The sequence below is a fragment of the Nannobrachium achirus genome, assembly GCF_963921795.1.
Source record: "Nannobrachium achirus genome assembly, chromosome: 5".
Classification (NCBI taxonomy): Eukaryota; Metazoa; Chordata; class Actinopteri; order Myctophiformes; family Myctophidae; genus Nannobrachium; species Nannobrachium achirus.
In genome coordinates this window covers 36,859,416-36,886,071 of record NC_137814.1, presented here as the reverse complement: position 1 = coordinate 36,886,071, position 26,656 = coordinate 36,859,416, and the positions used below count along the sequence as shown (strand labels likewise).

The window sequence follows — 26,656 nt, the reverse complement described above, 5'->3', positions numbered from 1 at the left end:
TGTTTGGATCTTTACAGAAGGAAGGTAGCTTCATAGATACCTGTTTGAACATATGTACACAACATGCACTTCAAATAATACAGGTATGGGTCATTCTAAATAGTATATACATAAAACATCTTAATGACAGTTTCCCTGTGTTAGGTGATATAATTTACCAGAAACTTAATCTGAAGAAGGGCCTCACGCTTCTTGCTAAAGTATAATGATTTTGCTCCCTACAAATAGGAACAATTACTCAAACTATTCTGATCTTGTTTCCCAATTTGACTTATTTCAATAACAAGCTCACAATGTATTGTACCCTTACAAGTATGTATCTCTGATAGTATACAAACGGGCCCATTTGTATAATGTTCCAATTCTGCAATGAATCTCTACAGGATGTTTTTATAAGGTTCCCTCATGATTGTATCACAATATATACAATATCTCTGAAAAGGCATATTGTGGAGGCATATCTCCCTCCCCTACTGTCAACAGAGGGGTTAGATTAGTAGTATGATATTTTTAAATGAGATCACATTGATGTATGAATCAATATTGTGTGTGGTGCAAGGTTGGAGTAATATATAAGTTCCTGTATGCCACTTCTTCCACATCTCTTCTGAGGGCAATTCTTCTATGGACATCATGGTGCAGTATGGACTGCAGACGGCATCTCGCTCCTGCATCAAATAAATGAATATGCAATTATAGACAACAAAGATGAGGAAAAAAGTTTGAGTGTTCTCACACATTTTTACCAATAAAATGTCAATGTTTCAATAGCTATGTATTTAATCCTATTTCCAGGCCTATAGTAACCATACCATGCAATAATTACCCTTAAACCATTGTGCTATCAATGCACTAACACAGACTTCCACTGACAAAAATATATAAGCTGTTCCCTACATAGCCCCACAAAAAAAGGTTCTATGTTCCCCACTCATCCAAAAATTCAGGAAACATGTATTTATAATGATTAACAACTCTCAACACAACTAAAATAATGGGGAGAAATTGTGTAGGCATTTGGACGAGTGGCACCTGGACAAGTAGGCACTTAGGGATGGAGTTGTGGAGACATCTGGGCACTAGGGACATGTGGGCAGACTGGGCAACTGTACAAGTGGGCACCTAAATTACGATTGCCCAAATGTTCCAAGTGCCCAGATGTCCCACCATTTCCTGCATTTGAACATTTGGGTCGGAACATAGATCTTGTTTTTGGTTGAGCAGGGAACATAACTTTTCTTGGGGGTGAAGGGGCTAGCATAGAACCTGGGGAACATATGGAGGACCAATCCTTGATCATACTACAGTGTGGCCCAACAGCACAGTGTTGACAAAAACGACACATGGTTTTTACACCACGGACGAGTTATAATAAGTAGGTCACGACACACGGACCTGAACTGTTAATGATCGAGGTGTTATCTTAAACATTGGCCAACAGCACGTTTGTTATTCATAGTTTTAGCTCGAGTCCGAGCAGTTGACATCACATGTAGAACAGCAGCAGTAGCCTACTGACGGCTGCAGTAACTATAGCAGCTGTGCATGGGTTTAGTAGTGGATGTGTTCTTTAGACATTCACCAACATTAACGTTAGTACGTTGGTTTATTCATAGTTTTAACTCAAGTCGAGCAGTTGAAATCACATTTATGGCAATAGATCATTATAGCAGCCGCAGTGACTAGCTGCTGCAGCCCTGGGCTAGATATAGCCCTTGCATTCTAACAGTTTCAGCTTTCTGAAAACTGCCAAACAAATAAATATAAACTTACCTTCGCACAGACGCCATGTTATTGACAGCAGTGACAAACGGTTCTCTCTACCATCCAGCCGTGAAGAACGTGTAGGCTTTCAGGCCATGAAGGTCTGTGGTGTAAGCACTGCGCGAATACACAAAATAGTTTACAATGTCCGGATATTGGATGGCCGGATAAAAATCGTATTCACACTAGACTCCCTTTTGTTAATTTTCTCGACACCGATTAGTTTGATTTTATCGTCATATCGTTGCCTCTCCGGCACCGTGAGATGGCTCAGCGCGTCCATTGTTAGCAGTGTGGGTGGTCTTTTGTTTACATTATGCGTGACTCCATCATGTCTGCCGGTCACGTGGCGGAAGCGGAAGGGGCGGGCCCAGAAAGGGGCCTATACAACTACTACTACTACTACTACTACTACTCCTTCTACTTACCACTACTACTCCTTCTACTTCTACAACTACTACTACTAATAATAATAATAACTTGAAAGGTGGAACTCTGACAAATTGCAAGTGTGGTTGCACTGACGCGAGTCATGAGGAATCCACTATGAAATGATTTCCATCTTACCATTTATATTGTATTATATTGTGATGTCAAGTGAACCATGACCGGGCAGGGTCATGTTCATACTGACAATAAAAAAAAAACATAATAATTACTTAATTACATGCTAGAGCAGTAGTGTTAGAATTAGCATATTTCCCCCCTTATTTAAGCCTAAACCTAACACGTTCTGTTGCTTTTTATGCTTTAGAGGACGAATATTTCCTTGTGTACACTTAACATCCTTTTGATATATTTCAGTAATTGGGTATCATTTCCAACATCTCCACAAGACGCCAAAACAGGTGCTTGTGAGCGCGCGTGTGTGTGTGTGTGTGTGTGTGTGTGTGTGTGTGTGTGTGTGTGCGTGTGCGTGCACGTGCGTGCGTGTGTGCGTGTGCGCGTGTGCGTGCGCATGTGCGAGTGTGTGTGTGAGTGTGTGTGAGTGTGCGTGTGTGAGTGTGCGTGTGTGCATGCATGTGCGTGCGTTTATGCGCATGTTATACCATATATGCAAGCACATAAAACACGTGGGCTCCTCTCGTTCTACAGTCTACACCTATGAGAGTCAACCCTGGCTGAACCGGGCCTCACACAGAAAAGCACAAATCCCACAGTTTCCCCATCAGCCTGAACCTGCAGGTTGTGTGGTCTGGTGCAGGGGTGTCACACCAAATTCTGGGCCCTGGGTACAAGGATTCACTGCGGGCCCCCCATGAATGTTAACTATTGAAAAATAGCAGATATACAAGCTCACAGCGCGGCACCGAGTGCCGCGCTGCGAGCTTGTAGATCTGCTATTTTTGGAAAATCGTGAAAATGTGTGCAAGAAACCTATGTCAAGGACCCCCAAGATGATAAGTATTTGGCCACGGACCCCGATCTCAAAATATTCAGTTCCAGGGACCCCCCCCACAGAAGCAACATTTGAGTTAGAAATGTTCACTTAAAAAATACATATAAGATTTTCACACATTTTCACAACTTTTCAAAAATAGCAGATCTACAAGCTCGCAGCGCGGCACTCGGTGCCGCGCTGCACTCGGTGCCGCGCTGTGAGCTTGTATATCTGCTATTTTTCAATAGCTAAAGTTACTAGGGCCCCTCCACCACCTTGGGCCCCAGTAACTCAGTCCCACGTTCCTACCCCTTGTGACGCCCCTGGGTCTGGTGTCTCTAGGATCAACCCCCACCACTGCCTCCTTCTCCTCCACACTCCCCCAATTCCCACCGGTCACTTACTCTAAACGCATGCCAATCATTCCCTCCAGCTGTTGGCTCAAAACAAAGCCTCTTCTAGACAAAACCACTGCAGTCTACAAAGGCAACAAACCATAGACAATGACAGACATGACCATGTGCGTGCATGGCACAAGCGCACCCGAATCAAATAACCGGCACTAGTTTACCCCTCTCCCCTGTCACACGGAGAGACTAGCATGCTCAACATCTGAGGAAAACCACACGGAATGCTGGTTGTATCTTAGATATCATCACAGTGACGATGAAAAAAATTAAACGGGTGAGATTTTTGGAGAAGTGTTGAAGTTGCCCTGATCTTTTCCTCTCCCAAACTTTTCTCTATACCACTTTCACGGTGTGCTCCAAATGCTCCTTTTTGGGGGGAGTGTGTATTTCTAAGAAATGTTGGATGAACTTCAGACCACCCTGCCCAAGTCCCATCTGGTATATCACAGGCCAGGCCATGCCAGAGGTAGTAGGAATGTGAGTGTGCGGTATTTTCCCTCTGGCCCACTCTCGGCTGACGATGTGTTCCACACAGCTCAGACTTGAAAAATTAAAGGAACCGTGATTCAGTTTAAGATGACTCTCAGGGCGTACAGGGAGAGTCTCCAGACCACAGTACATCTCCAGGAGGGAGATGAGAAGGTCTGTATTATGCCCTGTTGGGATTAGAGCCGGCCAACATGTATATCGATATGATATTGATACTGTGATATGTGACCAGAAATCATCTGGAGTTTTGTCATCATATGGTCAAGATGTACCGTACCATATATATATATATATATATATATATATATATATATATATATATTTATACATATGTGACCCAGCATAGCAGAGGGGCAGTCATTTCGGAAAGCACAGCTTTAGACCAGCCCTGAAATTACTTTTTCTTTTTTCTTTCTAAAATGTGATAAAGCCACAAAAGCATTTCATAAATATCAGGCTACATTTCACTTTAACGACAGAGCTTAACTCTGCATGTAAATAAGACCTTTTTAAATTAATGTGAAGAGAAACCTCACATTTTGCAGGTTACATTTCATCTAAAAGGCTGAATTTCTCAGATCTAGTATTTCTGCATGGCATAACTCTATAAGATATATCTACACAACTGTTGGGTCAATCTTCACAACCAATATATCATTTTGTAGCTATGATTCTCAGCTTTCAAATGAAATGAAAATGAAAAAAAAAATAAAAAAAAAAATCAATGACTAGCCGTCAGCTGTGTTCGGACACATATATACATACATATATAGTTACCCATATATGGAGACCCCTGCATGATAGTCAACAATGTTATGTCAAAACATGCCCATATATGGGCATTACCAAATATGGGCATTCCCAGATATGTCCTTAATATGATGACATTGGGACAGGGATATCCATATATGGGCATAAAATGTATGTTAATTAGTAAAGCCAAGCAGGGCCTTGGCGAGTTAGGGCCTGGGTTTGATGCCTGAGGATCTCCATATATGGGCATAAGGGGGTACCCTAACAGGGCATCATCTGGGAATGCCCATACTGTATATGGACATTTTATTTATTTGATCCTTTATTAATATATATCCATATACATATATGGAGTTAATATTAACGTTTTCAGGATGGTAGGTTGTAAATCAGAGTAAAGCAGGCTCTTATTTAGGGCCTGGGATTGATGACATCAGAAATCTCCATATGTGGGCATAAAATGGATTTTGTTTCTGGGAATGCCCATATATGGACTTTTTATTTTATCCTTTATTAATAATAATATGTATCATATACATACAATATATGTTATGCCCATACATGGAGATCCCTATCTGAACCAGCCACACAGATATGGGCCATGTCTTGGCCATCTGGCCAGTGATATATATCGATGACATCAGGGATCTTCATATGATATATGGGCATAAATGGGATTCTGGGGAATACCCATAAATGGTACTTTTACATAGGTGATGTCACCTGTGATATCACCTGTGATGTCACAGTGATGTGTCAAGGGAACCAAACCATAGACTGTAAAAATGCACACACACACACACACACACACACACACACACACACACACACACACACACACACACAGACAAGCTGTGACATTTCTCATGGTAAACTGTGACCTTCGGTCGCAATAATATATATAATATATATTTTCATGCAGTTTTCTTTTTCAAATTACAAACATTATAAAGAACATCCGGTCACCCACACACTGCCTAGCCTCGGGATCCAGACTTTTCAAGAAAAAAAAGCCTGGGATAGCGTCCCTGTAACTGTGGCTCAACCATTTTAATTGTATATAAAATATATGTAGCCGTTCAGATATCTTATTTTACATCAGTATTGTTCATGTGAACTGGTTTCTTATAGGTTTATCCATTATCAGCATCATACACTCCAGCAAGCAACATTCCAATGGTGCGACACACTTCAAATCTGTATCTGTATCTACATCTACAATATCTGACAACACCTCTCATAAACATACCCACCAGGACAGACTAACCTGGACGCTTTGCGCTGTCAACATTTCATGTTTTCAAAATGCATATTTACCGTACAGTTTGTGTTTGTATGGTTATTTCGCAATACCTATTGCGCAATCCTCTGTAGGGCAATGTGTCATTATCATCACCAGAGTCTCAGGTTACAAGAGGGAAGGGGGGGGTCAGCTGAACAGGGGGAGAGAGAGAGAGAGAGAGAGAGAGAGAGGTACGGTACAGTACAATACGATAAGATACAGTCGGGTACAGTACAGTCAGGTACAGTACAGTACGGTACAGTCGGGTACAGTACAGTACGGTACAGTCGCGTACAGTACAGTCAGGTACGGTACAATACGGTACAGTCGGTACAGTAGAGTACAGCACAATACGGTACAGTCGGGTACAGTAGAGTACAGCAAAGTACAGTACAATACGGTACAGTCGGGTACAGTAGAGTACAGCAAAGTACAGTACAATACGGTACAGTCGGGTACAGTAGAGTACAGCAAAGTACAGTACAATACGCTACAGTCAGGTACAGTAGAGTACAGCAAAGTACAGTACAATACGGTACAGTCGGGTACAGTAGAGTAATGCAAAGTACAGTACAACACGGTACAGTCGGGTACAGTAGAGTACAGCAAAGTACAGTACAACACGGTACAGTCGGGTACAGTAGAGTACAGCAAAGTACAGTACAACACGGTACAGTCGGGTACAGTAGAGTACAGCAAAGTACAATACGGTACAGTCGGGTACAGCAAAGTACAGTACAACACGGTACAGTCGGGTACAGTAGAGTAATGCAAAGTACAGTACAACACGGTACAGTCGGGTACAGTAGAGTACAGCAAAGTACAGTACAACACGGTACAGTCGGGTACAGTAGAGTACAGCAAAGTACAGTACAGTAGAGTACAGCAAAGTACAGTAGAGTACAGCAAAGTACAGTACAGTAGAGTACAGCAAAGTACAGTACAACACGGTACAGTCGGGTACAGTAGAGTACAGCAAAGTACAGTACAATACGGTACAGTCGGGTACAGTAGAGTACAGAAAAGTACAGTACAATACGGTACAGTCGGGTACAGTAGAGTACAGTAAAGTACAGTACAGTACAGTAAGTGAGGGATGTGGATGGATGGATGGATGGATGTGAATGGATGCATGGATGGATGCATGGATGTGGATGGATGCATGGATGGATGCATGGATGTGGATGGATGTGGATGGATGGATGGATGGATGGATGTGGATGGATGGATGGATGGATGGATGGATGGATGTGGATGGATGGATGGATGTGGATGGACGGTTGGATGGAGATGGATGGATGGATGTGGATGGACGGATTGATGGATGTGGATGGATGGATGGATGGATGTGGATGGATGGATGTGGATGGACGGATGGATGGATGTGGATGGATGGATGTGGATGGATGGATGGACGGACGGACGGACGGACGGACGGACGGACGGACGGACGGACGGATGGATGGATGTGGATGGATGGATGGATGGATGTGGATGGATGGATGGATGTGGATGAATGGATGGATGGATGTGGATGGATGAATGGATGTGGATGGATGGATGGATGGAAGTGGATGGATGCATGTATGTGGATGGATGGATGGATGGATGTGGATGGATGGATGGATGTGGATGAATGGATGGATGGATGTGGATGGATGAATGGATGAATGGATGTGGATGGATGGATGGATGGATGGAAGTGGATGGATGCATGTATGTGGATGGATGGATGGATGTGGATGGATGGTTGGATGGATGTGGATGTGGATGTGGATGTGGATGTGGATGGATGGATGTGGATGGATGTGGATGGATGGATGGATGTGGATGGATGGATGCGTGGATGGATGGATGTGGATGGATGGATGGATGTGGATGGATGGATGGATGTGGGTGGATCACTGCTGCAACGTAGCTGTGAGATCTCTAGATGTGAGCGGCCCGAAGGGCCGCGAACCTCTAGTAATTATACAATCGCTATGATTTATCACTCGTTTTCCACCGCGGATCACTTCAGTCATTTCCCCCGCCACGTCCATTCCGAGACACCCGAGGAGCCGATGAGATTTGTCGGGGCCATAGAATGTCATGTAGGTTAGAGTCTAACCTACATGACATTCTATGGCCCCGACACACTGCCCGACTACACACTGCCTAGTTTAACCCAACATCTGTCCACACATAGCAGCGAACCGTTGTGTAGGCCCTACACTGTAGGGGACCGTCGTGAAGTTGGTTTCAGGTTGGATATTCAACTGGGTCAATATCCAATCTGAAACCAACTTCACCACAGTGGAAATGGACCAGTGTTGCGTCAGCGTCTTTTCCAGGATTTTTCAGAAACTAGTTGAATAGAAATATAACATTGTAGCGAACACAGCAGCAGGTGAGGACGGCCCTACTAAGATGTGGACAAAAAGACAGTGTAGCGAGGCTAGCGAGTAGCCTAGGCTAGCCTTGTGTTATTGACTAACAGCTGGATTTATTGTGTACTTTGTTTAACGAGAGACACGGCAGCAACAGTCATTTTGTTCAGTCCAGTTTCTATTCTTTGTAGCAGCTAAAATGGATGTGGAGTGTGGCAATTGTGAAACACTGTTATTCGTTGTTGCAGTGTAACATTCTCCATTACATGGCATTACAACATATCCATTGTCATGGCAACCTATGCTAGAACTCCTCTTGCTGCGTCTTTATTATTACATAATAGGTAAATCGAATTTGTAAACTAGTAAAAATCACTAGTCATAAAAGCCCTAATATATATAGGGACACCCTAAGGGCGAGAAGCGAGGTCACACTGAAACAACAGCGACTGACACAATACGTCCATATATGGGCATTTCCAGATATGGGCTTAATATTGATGACATCAGAGATCTCCATATATGGGCATAAAAGGGACAAGGACGGAATTCATTTGCAAGTGTGACTCGCATTGCAAAAACCACACTGGTTATCATGAGACAATATGTCCATTCCCAGATATGGGCTTAATAATCATGACATCAGGGATCTTGGCCATATATGAGGCATGCATCTACTGGTTTTCATACTAAATGTGACCTAGTACGGACGCAATAATATCCTATATTAATTTAAGGGGGCAGACAGTCCTCAGCCATAAACTCTTACTCAGACCTAACCATAAACAAACCCGATACGCCCATACAGTATAAAGGCATAATTATGGAGATCCAGTTGTCCAGAGCCACAGATTCAACCGTATATGCCCATATATGGTCATGAGCATATAAACTCTGCATGCCCATCGGCAAGGACTCGAGGGAGTGCAGTGCCTGCCGTCATGTAGTTCGAAAACGCGGTTGTCCAGAACCGCCGATCCAACTGATAAGTCATATTGCTTAGATATCCAGTTGTCCATAATATCCAGTTGTCCATACTGTATATGGGCCTGCTAATATAGGGGCATATAACATCAGGGTTCTCCATTATGGGCATAAAAGGGACAACGACTGACAGATAGAGAGATCTCCATATATAGGAATAAAAGGGATACAGGTAGTCAGACAGATACAGAGATCTCCATATATGGGCACAAAAGGACGCATGACAAGTACAACAGGAACTCTGGCAAAGCCTCCGACACTATGACATATAGACACTATGATATATCGGTCGAACTTCTTGAGTGTAAAAAGTGTAAAAGAACCAATAATGATCCCTAAAATATCTCCACATTATCGATATTGGGGTATTCAGTCAAAAATATTTCATTTACAAATCTCAAGTTATTTTGCACTAATAAACTGAGTGACACCATTCATTTCACATGTAATTTCAGCACTGAAATAGGGGAAAGACTAAAAGGTTATGTATGAGGCAAAGCTAAGATTAGCCATTGGTCGAAAGCATTGAGTGATGTGACTGCTCCTAACAAGCTGTGACTGACACAGTACAGTAACATGACAGAACGACTTTGAAAACAAAGTGGTGCTAGGATTTCTGTAAGTCATTATTATTGGAGTAATGAGCCTTTCCACATAGCGCGGGTATGATGCAAAGTGTACAAGCACTGCTATTCAACTGCGTGAGGGAAGGAAAGTCCCCTATCTTGAACTGCTGAACGCAACAGGATATGACCAACCATTATGTCATCTGTTGTCCCCTCTGGTCATTTGCAACTCACAAAGGACATGTCAGCATGTCCCTAACCCTCACACTAATTGATTGATTTGAGGTTCTACTGGATGGTGAATGTTAACATTGTGAATGACTTGTGACATCAAAATGTTGCCTTTTAATCCAGTAGGCTACATATTAAAATATAATTAATTCTATTGTTTCTTTTTCCTTATTTTTTTTTTTTACAACAACAAAACGCTGCCCTGGGTTGAATTGTTGGCTTGCAATGCTGAGAGGTGCATTCAGGCGCTAGGAGTCGAAGCTGTAAAAATACAGTTGGGATTGGGAATGGGAGTGTGTGGGGCATGGTAAGGTCTGATTTATATTTAGTTGTGCGCCGGTGTCTCGCACCAATAATGACAGATCTACAAGCTCACCAGGCGTCGCAGCGTGACACGTCGGCAAGCTTGCGGATCTGCTATTTTCGGTGCGAGACACAATGCGCAACCAAGTATAAATCACGCATAAGAGGTTTAACTGCTATGTGAGAACTCAAGACTTCTGGGCTCAGCAGCTCAGTTATAGTCACTGTGTGACTGGCACAGATTGGGCGTGCAGCGGTGTCCGCATGACTCCCCTGTTCTAGCCTACGCCATGGCACAGAGCACCCCAGTACCAGCACACCAACGCACCAAACACACTCAGGCACACAACCCATTCGCACATGCTGACACGGGAATCAGAGCACAGTTATTTGGTAACAGAGTGAGAGAGAGAGAGAGAGAGAGAGAGAGAGAGAGGGGATAACAACGCTCTGATAGTTTATACTCTTGGCAATACTTTACACTCTATTGAGGGGTGTGCGCTATGCACAGATTATAGATCACTAACTCAAGGTCTGCCTGTTTATTTTGCATCGGGTGAAAGCACTTCAGTGGATAAGTCAAGCATGCAAAAACAAATCACTATCAGAGAACAGTAGCCGTACAGTAGCTTAAGCCGTGCATCAGCAAAAGTTTAGACAGATTATTGATGGTTATTTACAGTCACCTAATATATTAGGCTTTTCCGTTGAAGGACCATGGAAGTGAAATTCGTCATATAAGCCAAAGCCACAAATAAATAGCGGTAGTTTTCTTTGGTTTTTGTATGAAATATAGAGTGATGTATAATAACAATACATGATGACGAATAATTGATATTATATGGCAAATATTATTTTGCCATTCACAATGAGTTCGTAAGACTTTGTTCATTTATTATTAGAGATTGATTATCTGTCATTACACTAAGAACAACAAGCTGGTGTTAGTAACAGGAATGGAAAGAAACTAGAGCAAAGAAATAATTTTTGGCTAATTGTAGACAGTTAAAACTTTTAAGCATATGCCCATGCATGTCCATGAAATGATTAGCTTACAGCAACTTTAGGATTATGAACACAATTAAAACGCCTTCTGGGGGCAAACTATGGTCTGTGTTATAACACATATTTGGCACACACACACACACGCACACGCACACGCGCACACACACACACACACACACACACACACACACACGCACACACGCACACGCACACGCACACGCACGCACGCACACTTGAGGGGGATATGAGTGCATGTAGGGTCATGTTTATTCACAATAATCAACCAGATATAGTGCCTAGTATACTCAACTGATAGCCACCAAAAATGCAGGAATAAACTTAATGGCTCTGCTGTGCTTTATTGAATCTTCCTTTATATGTAGTTATTCAAGGCGATCAGGAGTTGACATAGCATAGGAAGTAAAACGCTTTCTAGTCTCTGTAATGTCCCTGCAAAAAAGAAAAGAAATGACCTTAAACGGCCGCCCTCTCAAGCGAGACATAAGGCAAAGATTTACTGTAGGCCACCAAACTTTGTCAATCTACTAATGTTGGCTCATGTCAAGTCCAGTGCCTCTGCTGTTCCCACAGAGCAGGCACAGAAACAACCCTGTGGTCAAAGTATGGAAAACACAGGACATGGCAATCCCACTAATTAGCATCATCTCATCAATTCCTGACCACTAAAAGTATCATGGGTCTATATTGGCTTTCCTGTTTTGCAAATTACCCATGTCTCCGACCCCATCTGTAAAGAACATCATGTATGTACCTTCTTAACAACACAAGTTTCCTTCCTATATCTACTGACTATCCATCCATATTAAAGTGCACCGCTGACTGAGAGAACTGGACTTGAGTTGTGCGCTCCTTTTAAAAAGTCAATATATCTTAAGCTGTGGTCTCTTCGGCATGCAGATGATACCAGACCTGGAAGTGCTTCGGACATGAGTGGGCCAAATGCATTTTAAAAGCCCTCTTGAACCATGTAATCTTCAGGATATACATTAAAAACCATGTCATTACCCATTATAAGCCTCCTCGCAGCCCGCAACAGACACAACTAAAGCCTTCAAAACAAAGGTGTGTACCAGTAGTTTTCAACTCTTGATGGGCAATTTATTTAGGCTCATTGAATAACAACATTTAAAAACATTTGAGATCTTTGTAGAGAAGGTATTTTGTATTTCTGAATGTATTTTGGCCAAAACTAGGCATATGTGAAGCTATTTCCCCCTGTTCTATTTTCACAGTACCCACAGCCTTTAGATTTCACTGTTTTTACATTTCATTTCCCACTGTGCTAAGGTTACACAAAGGGGTAAGAAAGTGCTGATTGAGAACCATCCTACTCTCTCAGAACACACTGCTCCCCCCTGTGGAGTCCAGAGGCATAACGTGTCCTCCCGAGGAGATGTCAGAGGGCAGGGGCACTCGCAAAGCTGGGCTTAGCTCAAAACCAGATATATCAAACGGAAATGTAAAGAAAACAAAGCTCTCTTTTGCAGAGGGGCATGTGGTCTTTTATCTAAGCCTGCAGGTTTGCGTGATCTCACCAGACTGCATGATCAACGCCGCCAAATGCTGAGAGAATCCTATCTTCTTGGCTCATGGTAAAGTGATACCCTTTGAGGTGTGGCTCTAGCCACAGGATATCCTATGAAGTTGGGAAATCCCTCTGTCCGCGGTGCTCCCCGCCCTGCTGTGCGTCAGGGCTAATCAGTCCTTAAGGCCTGGTAATGAGACGCCCGCCACCGCTGTCTGCCAGGCAGGCAGGCAACACCAGCCTGAGCCCACTGCAGCTCCTAATGAGTGGTAATCACCCAGCAGCTCCCCACAAACCACGGCAGAGATGCCGGCACGCACATGAGGCAGGGAACAGAGAGACTGGTGGGCAGGGAGAGGAGGTGGCTGCAGGAAATGTTTACATGGAGCCACTTAAGAAACGTTGCGTCTCCATCCTTCATTAGAGGGGAGAAGAGGCTCATCTATACCAGTGGTTCTCAAACCTTTACATTTCAAGGTCTTCCCTTAACTCTGACAGTATACAAATGGAACCAAATGGACCCTGACGGGTCCATTTGGTTCCATTTGTACACTGTCAGAGTTACAGACTTGTATGGGTCAATTAAGACCACCCTAAAGGAACCTAGAGAGTCCCTGGAATCCACTTTGAGAACCACTAATCTACCGTATACCAAAGCTTCAAGATGCATTAACGTGCAATAGACTCCAGGAACTCACCGAGTGACTGTGATGCAAGCCTTTTCCAATTATGCTGAAATTCACTCCACCAAAGTCAATTTACACACATCCCACTTATTGCTATGTTTCTTTTGGCATATTGCCTTACTTAATGGAGTGGAAAACAATAACCCCACCTGAAAGGGAATCAGCCTCCGTGTTGTGAACAAACTGACGCACTATCTTGACTTCATCTGGATAATGTGGTGCCTCGGTGTTGGTAAATCACAGTTGCATGACTGTGGGCAGCCTTCCTGTATATGTCGCACAAGGTCTAAATAAAAACAAACTCCTGACTCAGTGTTAGGCCTCGCATTCAGCACAGTTTACAAGACCACAGAATGACATGCCATGGACCGAAAAAACGCACATTTTAAATGAATGGAATTGTCTCCAGCAGCATTCCAGAACTCCTTGACGTGAACCCTGAAGGGGTCAACCGAGCCAACAAATCACTCCCCTCCCCTCTGACAGCTCGCAAGAACGTTCCCTGGAGGTGCTGTAACCTATTAAGCCAAAGAATGAGTACTCGGTGAACATCTCCAATTGTGGCCTTAATGATAACGGATTTAAGTGAGGACCAGCACCTGCCACAACAGGCTGAGGGGAAAGAAAATGAACACTCACATTCTTGTGGCAAAGGATGACAATTTAAGCGGGTGCTTGACTTCGCCAGGAATCCCACCCCACCCTCTGCTGTGCAGACTATGGGCAACAGAGATTGTGTTTATGTTACACTTACGCTCCACCGCACTCTGGAAATTGGGTATGCAACATTGACCCTCTATTTTGAGTAAATCAGTACCCAGGAAGCCCTAGGATACCTTGTGTGCATGGCATATTTATTTGCACAGGTTTGTGTTAGTATGTTCTCCACTCAATGTCATGCAGGGCCTCTGTTGCAGTGTCCGTGGTGTCAGATTTCTGGGAAGTGGGCTGTGGGGCAGTCACATTTTGCATACATGTATCTATGTCACCTGGGCCGGGTCTTTCAGTATGTCTCGTGTTGTTCAGCTGCAGGGCTAAATCATTCACTGACACTCATTCATATTCCCCTCTCCTCAGGTCACGGAATAATAAATCTCAGAGTATTGTAATACCACATGTCTCTTTGCACTTCAGAGGCCAAAGATACAGAACAGATCGACTGAGGGAATTGCAAACAAGTGCTAACTGAATAAGTAAATATGCATTACCATTAGAGTGGCCGCGAGTGCCAATTTGGCACGTCAACTTTAATACATACTACAGGCGCGACACTGCCAGAAGATTATACTGGAGAGAGAGAGAGAGAAGGGAAGAGGGAGCGAGAGAGAATATTTGATACTCGTGTGAGTTTCATCGATGGTGGAGTTTCTGCATGAGACTGGTGTGAGACATTATGCAGCATCCTACCAACTCGGTCCAACATGAGAGTCCTAACAGGTGCCATGTGTGTGTATAAAAAATTCTCAGTGTGGCATCCCTTTATTAAAGTATCCCAGGGAAGACACTTTACCGTAATAACTTTAGCCTGATCTATGCTTCGTCATGTGATTGGGTTGCATGACGAAAATCTAACGTTTGTACATTCTTAAATTTAACATATAATGTCATGCCCAAAATAGGGATGCCAGGTTGAAAGTGAATAAGTCACATCATTATGCATCTGCTGCCATTTCAATTTCCCAAAGCGTACAACAATATAACTCGTGCTACACATAACTCTATGAGAAGGTAAGGCTCAATTGCACATAGCCCCTGAGGTCTCGTCTAACAAACCAGTTCACGGCTTCGTAACGCCCAACTGGTCCTGGGGGGCCACTCCTGTGTTCCCCAACAGATTCACAGCTAACAATGCCCTTATCACCTAATACTCCTGGAGCTCACACAGCACACTACTCATACCTACCATAAATATGACGCTGTTGGAGCGGCTTCAAGTGTCATCACTCCACAGGCTACGACTGTTTGTCTCTGTGTGAATTCAGAACTGCATTGTTTTCAGCACAAGGGAACTCTAACAACATCCATCAACGGAGATATTAGTGTCTGTGCCGCAATAAAAAAAAGAACATTGCGATTCTGCCAGTTCATGTCACACATGTCCCGTGGTTCCTACGAGATGCCCTGAAACCCTATGGCTCGCTTGGTTGACAGAAGAAATAAGTGACCGTGATTTATGAACTACATGCTGGGGAAAGGATGCAGAAGAATTCTTAAAATGAAACGTGTGCTCCACTACTTGACCTGCTGCATGGCCTTTGGGTTCCCTTAATTGGTAAAAAAGAAAATAAAAAATGCCTGAGTCAGATTTATAACGAGGAGTGATTTTTATCTGAACAGACAAAGTTAAGTGTAGCATGCAGTTCAGTCTGTCTGAGGTCTGGGTCAATGTGGGCTACACCTTAAAATGTAAGGCGTTCCCTAGGAATGACTACTTTGAAATATATACCCCTCATGCTTTTACTAAATTAAACGTTATTGTTGATTTGATATGATTCATGTGATTGCGCAACTGTATATTCTGTAAGATAAATTCCCTAGCATGTGCTTTAACTGTTTTTAAACTTAGTTGGAGCATGAAAACCTGGGCCAGAGTTCTCTGTCTTAATGTTTATGCTGGATGGGGAATTTTCTGTGCAAGCTGAGCAGACGGTCCGGCCACCAGTTCAGTGAGTTATATTGCTTTATTGTTACCAGCTGTTGAGTCTGAAACCTATGCTCACCTTTTGCTCTATGTCTGTTTTCAGAGTCGACTTACAATATGATATTACAAGTGTTTCAACAAAATAATCACACAACCGCTATACCTGCCATTCAAAAGCACCAGTTACAGTGTGGGTGCCCACCTGTCAAGCAAATAGTGGGGCCAGCTTTGCCTTGGCTTGGACACGATTCAGAATGGGCTTTCTAAATGGGTCCAAAATGCTTTACAAGTTACAAAACAGACTATATTAGCCTATTATTCAGCTGGATACAGTGTAGGCTAGCAGTTGTTACAGATGTGTAACCTGAGCGAGACAGGGTAGCCTTTACTAGCCTATAAGCATCAAGCAACGAGTCAGCAGACGCAATTCTGCTAAAGCAGTGGTTCCCAAACCCTTTACCTCGAGACCCAAAAGAAAAATTAGACGTTTGCCCAGCCGGGACCCAAACTAGCTTGTAGATCGGCTGTTTTCACTACTTCTTAAACATTGTGTTCTAATTTATGGATTTTCTTCGAGTTTTCTTTGATTTCTTCATAAAATTAATGAGAAAAAAAATGTTTTTAATTCATAAAAAATGCTTTTTGGGAATGCTTTTTGAAAATATTTTTGAATTGAAATAATTAAAAAACAATGTAGGAAACAAAAAAATCTAAAACAAAGGGAGCCATAAAAATCTGACTGCGACCCACAAATGGGTCCCGACCCACTGTTTGGGAAACCGTGTGCTAAAGCGTCCCAGTACAACCTGCTGCTGCTGCAGCCACCATGCAGCGGTGGACCCACCGCAAGTAACAAGCAGCGTTACCGCGAGTTGACAGCTCAGTTACACGGGACCACAGACACTGAATCACACCGTACAGATAGGGCCTACGTAAACGACCATAAACAGATTTAAATTAATGATTTAGGTAATAGGCATTCATAGGAAGAAAAAGAAGGAAAAGAAATGTATCAAATTGCTCTGAACGAACTGCGCCTATGTTTTCTGAGCCAATCACCAGATCAATGAGTGTGTAAGCATCATGAACATGTGGCAGCAGGTAGCCTATAATAGCCTATAATAGGCGCTTACCCGAAATATGCGGCGGTTGGTCCAGGCAAGTTGATAAGGTACACTATAACTGTGATCGATAACCATCCCAGGAGTAGGTGTCCATCCAGCATTTTGCTGCGGCTCTAGGGCAGATCATTTCGTTTCTTCTGAGTAGCTGTGTAAAATCCCTTGTTGAACGTTCAGCACTTCTTATAGAGAGAGGAATTCTGCGCTCCTCCCATTAGCAGGGAGCAAGTGGGAGAACCAGGGAGAGAGAGACAGACAGAGAGAGAGAGACAGAGAGAGTGGTAAGTAGCCTATGCTGCAGGCAATGCCAATAAAAGTGGACTGATTGTTCTTTCTCTGTGTTGCACTGTATGATAGAGTAATTGTTGGTTATATTGTAACTTTGCAATATATTTCCAGACTTGCCTGCAGTCAATATGTTTTACCTTATTATAGATAATAGATAGTATAGGCTACTAGCCTATGCTATATCTATCAGGAGCACAATAAAGATCCTCATCATTTCAAAACAGCCAACTTGAATGATGACTTTGAATTGTAACCATGTTCACATTTGTGTCCAACAGTGATAATTATGTACTGGACATGCAGTCAAAGAAACACAACCTATATCACAGAAGGTTTCCATGTTTCACGTTTTTGTTTTGGTTAAAGATTGTCTTCGAAGTTAAATATCAGTCTAGTCTTGCCTTTGAAAGACAACATGATCAGTTTCACCTAATCACAAACTGAGACAAGTTCACATGTAGTTCATAATGAAGAAAGCAAGTTTGTCAGCAAGTATAACTTTAGGCTATTTCACAAGTGTTAAAGATGAAACCTTTAAGCCCGATCACTTAGCAAAATATCATATTGAAAGTCATAAATCAAATGGCAAACTATCAATCATTCTTGCAAGAATTCTGAACCCTTTGGCAAAATAGTGTATATTGTCTCCCTTTTTTCTACACCCCCCATCCCCCTTTTTTTTGCATTATGTGATTGCATAATTTGATAAACATTCACTTTTACTGCTTGTCCAAACAATATTTTCAAGCCATAATTAAAAACTATACTTGACAGTTGCTAATTGAGACCAACTCTCTCTTGAAGTATTCCCAAGTGAGATAAATATATATTTCATACTTTTAACATAAACTCTGGTAATATACTGAAAAAAAAAAAATGAAAAAAAAAAGGTCACTTCTCTGTTCAGTTTTAGCTTTTTTGGACAATAGAAAAAATGGAAGTCCCGCACACTGTGTAGTTTATTTGGCTACAATCTAAACAACACTCATCATGTATCATGACAGAAAAAATCAAGGACAAAAAAATGCATAATCTGTGTACAGTTGTGTAATTATGGACAAAGAACAGCGCAATGTGGTGCCACAGTGGCACAATCTTGTGTCCGTGTATAGGTAGTCCGGTCCATTTGGGGGGAAAAGAAGACAGGGAGAAGCATAATGCGTATCAAGCCCTACTCCTGGCTCAGATTGCATAAATAGATGCAATTATCACAGTGTTTAATTACTAATATTCAAAAATATACTCTCAAATGTATACCCAATTTATAATGTAATTTTTGCATCACTGTATTATTTTGCAGGAAACCATTTGTGTGTTATAGATATAGTGTTTATTAAATTGACTGACTGATTAGTGAATAACATCCAGTGACTGCTGGCCGATTTCTTAAGTCAGGAACAACCTACTTAACTCCTGTGTAAACACCTTTCAGTGGCTTAGCTACCGCCTGACATCTTTTATGTCCACACACACCTTGCTTTCTGGCACATAACGACAGTGGTAAGCCTGATTTATACTTCAACCTATACGGTGCATGAAAATACACTATCTACAAGCTCACAGCGCGCCACGGATGTGATGTGTTGTGATCTTGTCAATCTCCTATTTTCAGCACATTAGACTGTTGTACTACGGAACATAAATTAGGCAGTAGCTGAACTTGGGAAGGATCCAGCTTTCTTCAGCTACACCTGGGAAGCACTCCTGCCAGGATCTCGGATGAAGTCTATTCATTTCCAACCTCAAACAATATCAACCCCATTCATCACACATCGGAAAAGATCAACAGATTGCAACAGATGCCAACATGGCTCTCTGTGCCAAGTTTCTGTTTACTGTGGCTACTTAAACATAAGTGCATCCCAAATTAGGGATCAGTGCAAATGATCTAGATAATTACTGTAGTGTGTTTCATATCAAATTGAACGTCTAATCTCTCTCTCTTTTTCTCTCTCTGCTGCAGAGATCACTATTGAGCACTACGTATGTGCAAATGTCAAGCATGCAAAATGAAGACGTGTGCAGGGATAGCGAAAAATACCAAATTGAGGCATTCGTGCTGTTTATGCTATCAACGTAAACATGCTCTACACGCTCCATTAAAGTGGTCTAAGCTTTTAAGGCTTTTTACAAGTGTGAAATTTAATTTAATCCACACAGTGAATATGATTCCAGATTGGAGCTATTCATCAGTCATTGCTAAAAATGTAGTGAGTCAAAGCCTTACGAGTAAAGGCCCCCAGTAAGGGCCTTGACTCTTAATAACACCTGGTTTTAAGGAGATCAGCTGGAGGGTTTGTCAGTACATGACAAGAATGGACACTAATCCCAGAAATACCCACAGTGGTCCTGCATGTCTCTTGAGTGGGATAATTGATTCCCGCACCCTTCTTAAACGTTCGCCCCCTCTTCGCCGACAAGGCAACCAAGAAAACAGTGCTTGTTTCATTCCGGTGTCCAGGGAACATGGCAAATGAAGACAAAGACATGTTCTTTTTTTATTAAGCGTTCCTATGAGGGTTGTACTGAGGCTTGTAATAAGTGCTGTAGGTGTTAGCTAAAATTTGTTTGGTAATGGACACTAATCCGTTTGAGCTGTCAAGAGACTTTCCCTGCTGTCCCTATACCGTCTCACTTACTGTACCTTCCTGTCAGGGGTGTCGCACCAAATTCTGGGCTCTGGGTACTTAAACTATTGAAAAATAACTGATATACAAGCGCACAGCGCGTGCTGTGAGCTTGTAGATCTGCTATTTTTGAAAAATTTTGAAAATTTGTGCAAGTCTTTGAATATTTCAAATCCTTCTAAGGTTTTTTTTTTTCTATGTCAGTGGTGCTCAAACCTTTTCATTTGAAGGACCTCCAAAATTATATGTATTTGGCCACGGACCCCCATCTCAAAATATTTAGTTCCAGGGACCCCCCAGAAGCAAAATTTGAGTTACAAATGGTTCAATTAAAATATACATATATTCAAAGATTTGCACACATTTTCACGGCTTTTCAAAAATAGCAGATCTACAAGCTTGCAGTGCGGCACTCGGTGCCGCGCTGTGAGCTTGTATACCCCTGCTTCCTGTGTCCCTCTTTCTGTTTCATACTATCTCTCTTGTATAGAAAAACATTTAAATGCATACAAGAGGAATGTCATTGTGAATATCACAGATCATTCTGAAAACAGGAACACCAAATGTCCTGAAAAAAACTACCCTTAAATAAAGCGTGGGTGCATACTCTCCTTTTTTTGTAAAAAGTCAAATTCTAGTGTGACTAGAATACTCAGCAGCGTTAGCCTGCAGTGTTACATTTCTTTGCAATTACAACGAGGCTCCTTTGGGCATTGAGGTTAGGAGCACTTCTGTGCACAGACTATTCAAATGAGATGGAATGCACTGTAGGATGTTGATGGATTTCAAGGTATTTCCTTCAGTAGAGGCAAAACGCAAGCGTGTGTGCGTGTGTGTGTGTGTGTGTGTGTGTGTACACACATATGTATATATATAATGTATAGGCTATACATTCATACACACACACACACACACACACACACGCACACGCACACGCACACGCACACACACACACACACACACACACACACACACACACACACACCACATATATATAGTACGGTATATCCTTGTCAGTTAACATGCAATGTCCAGAGTTACCATGGAAGATATCATGTTTCATAGAAAGTAATTGTGTCTCTTTATGTCCACTTATTGAGGGAAAGAGAGTGAGGCGGGGGCCCAGACCAGGCCCCGCCTTCATCTTTCTCTTGTGTCTTACGTATTAGCCTTGGTCTGACCTTGTCTTGATATCACATCCCTGGAGAGGAATGTAAATCGTATCCGTCCTATCCCAACCCAGTTACCACCAACCTTCCTTGCTCTCACCACCCTTCTACTCCGCTGCAGGGCCACATGATCTTTTCCATGCACCAGACATAATTTGTGGCTTAGGTTTGGAGGCTGACGGTGCGTCTGCGCCACTCTGCTGTTTCAGGCGTCGGGCGCACCGTGTGCAGTTCTCAGGATCGGGCTGAGGACGAGTCACGTCTGAGTCGGTATACTGTTGTTTTTTAAACCACAGCACATGCACTGTCACCCCCCCCCCCCCTCCCCTCCGCGCTTTGATTGTTGTGTCCCATCAGCAGGCACGTGCACACATAATAGACATCAACGGGGGCTTGAGCCCCTGCCCTTTTACCCGTCTGTAAAAAGTGCCCTCTCCAGAACATGAATGCAGTTATACAAAAAATGCAAATGCCCTCTTTCCATGCCATACCTGAAGGCAGCATTCAAGAGAATTGACTTGTTCAAACTCTCCTGAACTTGAATGCAGCATCTTATGTTGAAAGAATTGCCCTTTCGCTGTAGAAATCCATACACCACATCTCTTGTATTGACTTGATTATGCTTAGTTCAGTGTGGTATAACGCACCGAAAATAACCGACCTCCAAGCTCACAACGCATCGCAGCGCAACGCGTTGTGAGCTTGCTATTTTCGATATTTCCACCAAATGCCCTTTTAGAAATTTCAGCCCCTGCCTCGCTAACATTCTCTGCATGTCCCTGCCCATCAGAGCGTCTTGCAGTTCTCACCAACTCACCAAGGGGCCCAGCACAGCAAAGTGTTTTGAAGTGAAGGGAAGTTGAGCAGAGAAGCATGCTGGGGTAATGTACAGTAAAAGATCCCATCTCATAACCCACTGCAAAAAACAAAATAAAAAAAAAAGACAGAAAAAGACACTCAACATGTCATTTCCCTGGCAACATCAGCACTACATGCATAATACATTACTTCATGACATTTGAAGTTTAAGAACTTAAATGGCTTATTGTGCCCTTACAGACCGGTGCATTACAGCAGGGGTTCTCAACCTGTGGGTCGGGAGTGGGAGTGGGATTAACTTAATGTTAACTTAATGTGCAACATTGTTTTCTGACTCAACAGTAAACAAACCAACATAAATTTTAAGTGCATTGAGGGTATCTGTACATTTCTAAAGAGACAATTTAAGGACTTTTTAATACCTCTAAAATGACAAATCAAACATTGGCCAAATTGTCAAATATTAGAGGCAGAAATTGTGAAAATAGCCGATCTACATGCTCACTCGCATGTATCTGATTATTTTGGGGGTCGCGCCTGAAGAGATTGAGAACCACTGCATTACAGCACGAGTTTAATAAGTATCACCCACATTTACCTTAAAAGATGGTAGCTGTAGTATAAAGAAGGAGCTCTCCCCTGTCAATAAACACCTTAGTGGAACTTAATCCCAGTGCTTCATTTGTGGCATGTAACCTATGGTCCGTGCACATTTTCTAGTGAAATGTTATGACACACTTGAGCCAAATTGTATGTGTCTGCATGTAGTGGCTTGTCCATTCCCCAAAATGTCTGTTTAAGTAGGATTTGTCTAATGCAGTGCTGCAGCGTTGCTGTTGGGAGCTTGGGTGGCTAGATAATTGAACATAACATGAAATGACTTTGCTTTCTAAGGTGAACTATTTAATTAAGCCAGAATATCTTTTTTCATTAGCAAACATATGGCGATAAACATAGGCTTCCATAAGAAGTGAACACGAAAGTGAACAAATGTACTCTACAGCAAGCCTTGGTTGAAGATAACGTCTTGGTGTGGGTTTAAGGAAATGATGGTTCCACAGATATCTTCTGGTTTATTATGTTTACTTATACATTCAGTGGTTAGCCCAGAGCTTTGTTCCCCCAAGCACTACTTACATTTCCTCTCTATTAACTCGCAAAACAATGACGTTTATATCAAACCACATGGTCTTTTTTCATCTCTCCGGCAAAGCCGCAAGATATGATCCACTCCGTGGTTGCCCAGTAACCTGTGAAACGCCCTGCTTGAACGATGTTTACAGAATGACAAATTTGTATTTGCCTTTACTCAAACTCTACAACTCATCCAAGTTCACTCTCCATAGGGAAAGTATTTCCATTGACACAACACAGGCCCAACAGTAAAAGTAATAATAATACCAGTAAGACTCCCTAATCGGGAGATAAGTGACCGTTGGTCGCTTATCTCCACAAATAGGCCAATATCTCCGCATCAGTATGACATCACACTGCTGACATCAGTATGACATCACACCGTACACAAATGACCCTTATATAAGACCGGCATTATCTACCGACAGATTAGTAACAAGATGTCAAAATCGTTGAAGGTTGAATCTCCAGATATGGAGATAACCAACACAGTGTACGAGTTATACCCACAGAGCTATGGGAGCCCTATTCTAGGGCTTCGGCGGCGGCAAAAAAAAATCGGGTAATTGCGGATATAAAGTCGCCTAAAACGGGTACTTTCCTATATTAAATCATATTAAATCGGGTATTTCGCGGATATAAAGTCGGCTAAAACGGGTATTTCCTATATTAAATCATATTTTTCCTTTCACAATATTAATTCGGGTGTCTTTGGGGCTTCACATTGGCTATGTTGACAACTCCAGGCAGTCTTTTCTGTTCATATTAACTCACCATTATTGCTCAGCCTCCAGTTCCCAATTCCTCCATCTGAGCTCTGAGCCATCCAGCCAAAAGTTCCCGTTCTGGTAGCATAAAGTCGGCTAAAATGGGTATTTTTCTTCTCAAAACAAGGCGGGTCGGGTTCATATTTATTTACTAAAAAAAACATTGTCATGGGCACAGGCACACTAAGGCTACAGTCTTGCTCAGAAGACAGCGTTGTTTTGTTTGGTTGTTTGTTGCTGTCCGGCGTGTCCGCCTTCCTTTGCCGTCCGGGCCGTGGCTAGAACAAACACTCGATGCAGTGGTTCCTAGCTTACCCCATGCCCAGGCCATGGCGAGACCACGCAGCTGGGTAGGTCTGCATCCAGGGCCTCCTCGGCCCTGGGGGAAAGGTAGGAACCATTGCAGCGAGTGTGTTATAACCCGGACGGTAAAGGAAGACTCACACCCCACATTAAATGCGCCTGATTTATAATAATAAAATGAATAGTAGGATTAAACGGTGTGATGTCATTGTTCAGTCTTACTGTCTAACATGTTTATTTAGTATATCTAGTTAACATAAATAATATAAATTCTTCCAATGGAACATAAAAAATAAAAAAAAACGAGAAAAAAAAAAAAAAACACACTTAGAAAAAAAGAGACCCCAAAGGGGGTTGTTGACTATGGGGTCCCAGACTTTAACTATGGGAGCTAAGACCCCACTGGCACCCACGTAACTCGAACTCTGAACCAACACATCCCTCCATATATGGAGATAACCGACGAATCTCACTAAGTCTGACCTCACAAGCCCCATATTTGGACACGAACAACATATAACTCCATATATAGAGACATAGCTGCTGACATCAGTATGACATCACACTGCTGACATCAGTATGACATCACACCGTACACAAATGACCCTTATATAAGACCGGCATTATCTACCGACAGATTAGATGCAAGCAGGATCTCGACTCTGACACAACTCATCGGCTCATAAGCTGGTTCTCCCTCCATATATGGAGATAACCGACGAATCTCACTAAGTCTGACCTCACAAGCCCCATATTTGGACACAAACAACATATAACTTCAAAACCTCCATCGTGTCCAAATATGGGGCTTGTGAGGTCAGACTTAGTGAGATTCGTCGGTTATCCCGGAAGGTCGCAGTTTACTATGAGAAACGTCACAGCTTGTCCGTGTCCGTCCGTCCGTGTAGATGTGTACACATTTTTACGGTATATGGGTTTGCAGCTCTGACATCATGCTCTGATGTCACTGTGATGTCAGGGGAACCACTCTACCAGATTGGGTTTGCCGCTCTGACATCACGCTCTGGCTTCGCAGTGATGTCACACTAACAGAATCCCTTTTATGCCCATATATGGATTTCCCTGATGTCATCAATATTAATTATGCCCTGTTAGAGAGATCCCTGTGATGCCAGGGGAAACAAATCCCTTTTATGCATATATGGAGATAAGGAGATCCCTGTGAGGCCAGAGGAACAAATCCCTTTTATGCCCATATATGGAGATCCCTGATCCACAACCCTGATGTCCACATCACTGTGGCGTGACCTCACCCTTAGGGCGAGGTCGCTTGTCGCCCTGAGGCGTCTTACTAGTAATAATAACTAGAAGCAGTGCTCTTCCGAGCGCAGGTCTCCACCAGGTCAGGTATTTTATTGTGGCCTGGTGGTGGCGCTATAATAGGGCAATGTGAAAAGGGTGCCTGCCATGTCTTCTTTGGCCTTTCATGGCAATCGGACGCTTCACAGACAGAAGGAGTGGACGGACACACGGACGGACACACTGATGGACGGACGGACAGAGTGCAAAACATAGTCTCCCCATGCCTTTGGCTGGTGGAGACAATAATGTGCCAGGAAATTGCAGGTTGCTGTGTGAGGCAGACGATATGGTAGATATACAGTAGTGAATGGGTCATGCTCTTGACCAGCAGGTGGTGTGGTGTTGATAGAATGCTATGATCTGCTTTACTTAGCATTAATAAAACAAGACAGAGTCCAGCTGAACAGCTGTAGTCGCTGCTACCTCCCTCTCAGATGATTGTGACCTGGGGTGACCCGGAGCAATTGCAAGTGTCCGGAAAATGCGGGAGAATGGGAAAAGGAGAAATGTATAATAATTTCTCTCTCTCTCTCTCTCTCTCTCTCTCTCTCTCTCTCTCTCTCTCTCTCTCTCTCTCTCTCTCTCTCTCTCTGTCCGCGAGTGTGCACGTGTGTGAGAGAACGTTGTTGCGCTCTAAGATGATAGGCTGTTAGGCTCTCATAATTCTCATGTTTTCTCACACTGTAATTAAAGCT

General features: G+C 42.8%; 1 protein-coding gene across 1 annotated transcript in view; it reads right to left on the bottom strand.

Annotated features, from left to right (window-relative positions):
* The window catches only part of wnt9a (wingless-type MMTV integration site family, member 9A), a 33,961-nt gene extending 16,289 nt beyond the window's left edge, over window positions 1-17,672 (bottom strand). The window contains exon 1 of the mRNA XM_080726569.1: window positions 17,544-17,672. Within this exon, the coding sequence (XP_080582695.1) occupies window positions 17,544-17,635 (92 nt within the window). The 5' untranslated portion in view covers window positions 17,636-17,672. The remainder of the gene's footprint in view (window positions 1-17,543) is intronic.
* Window positions 17,673-26,656: the final 8,984 nt, after the last annotated feature.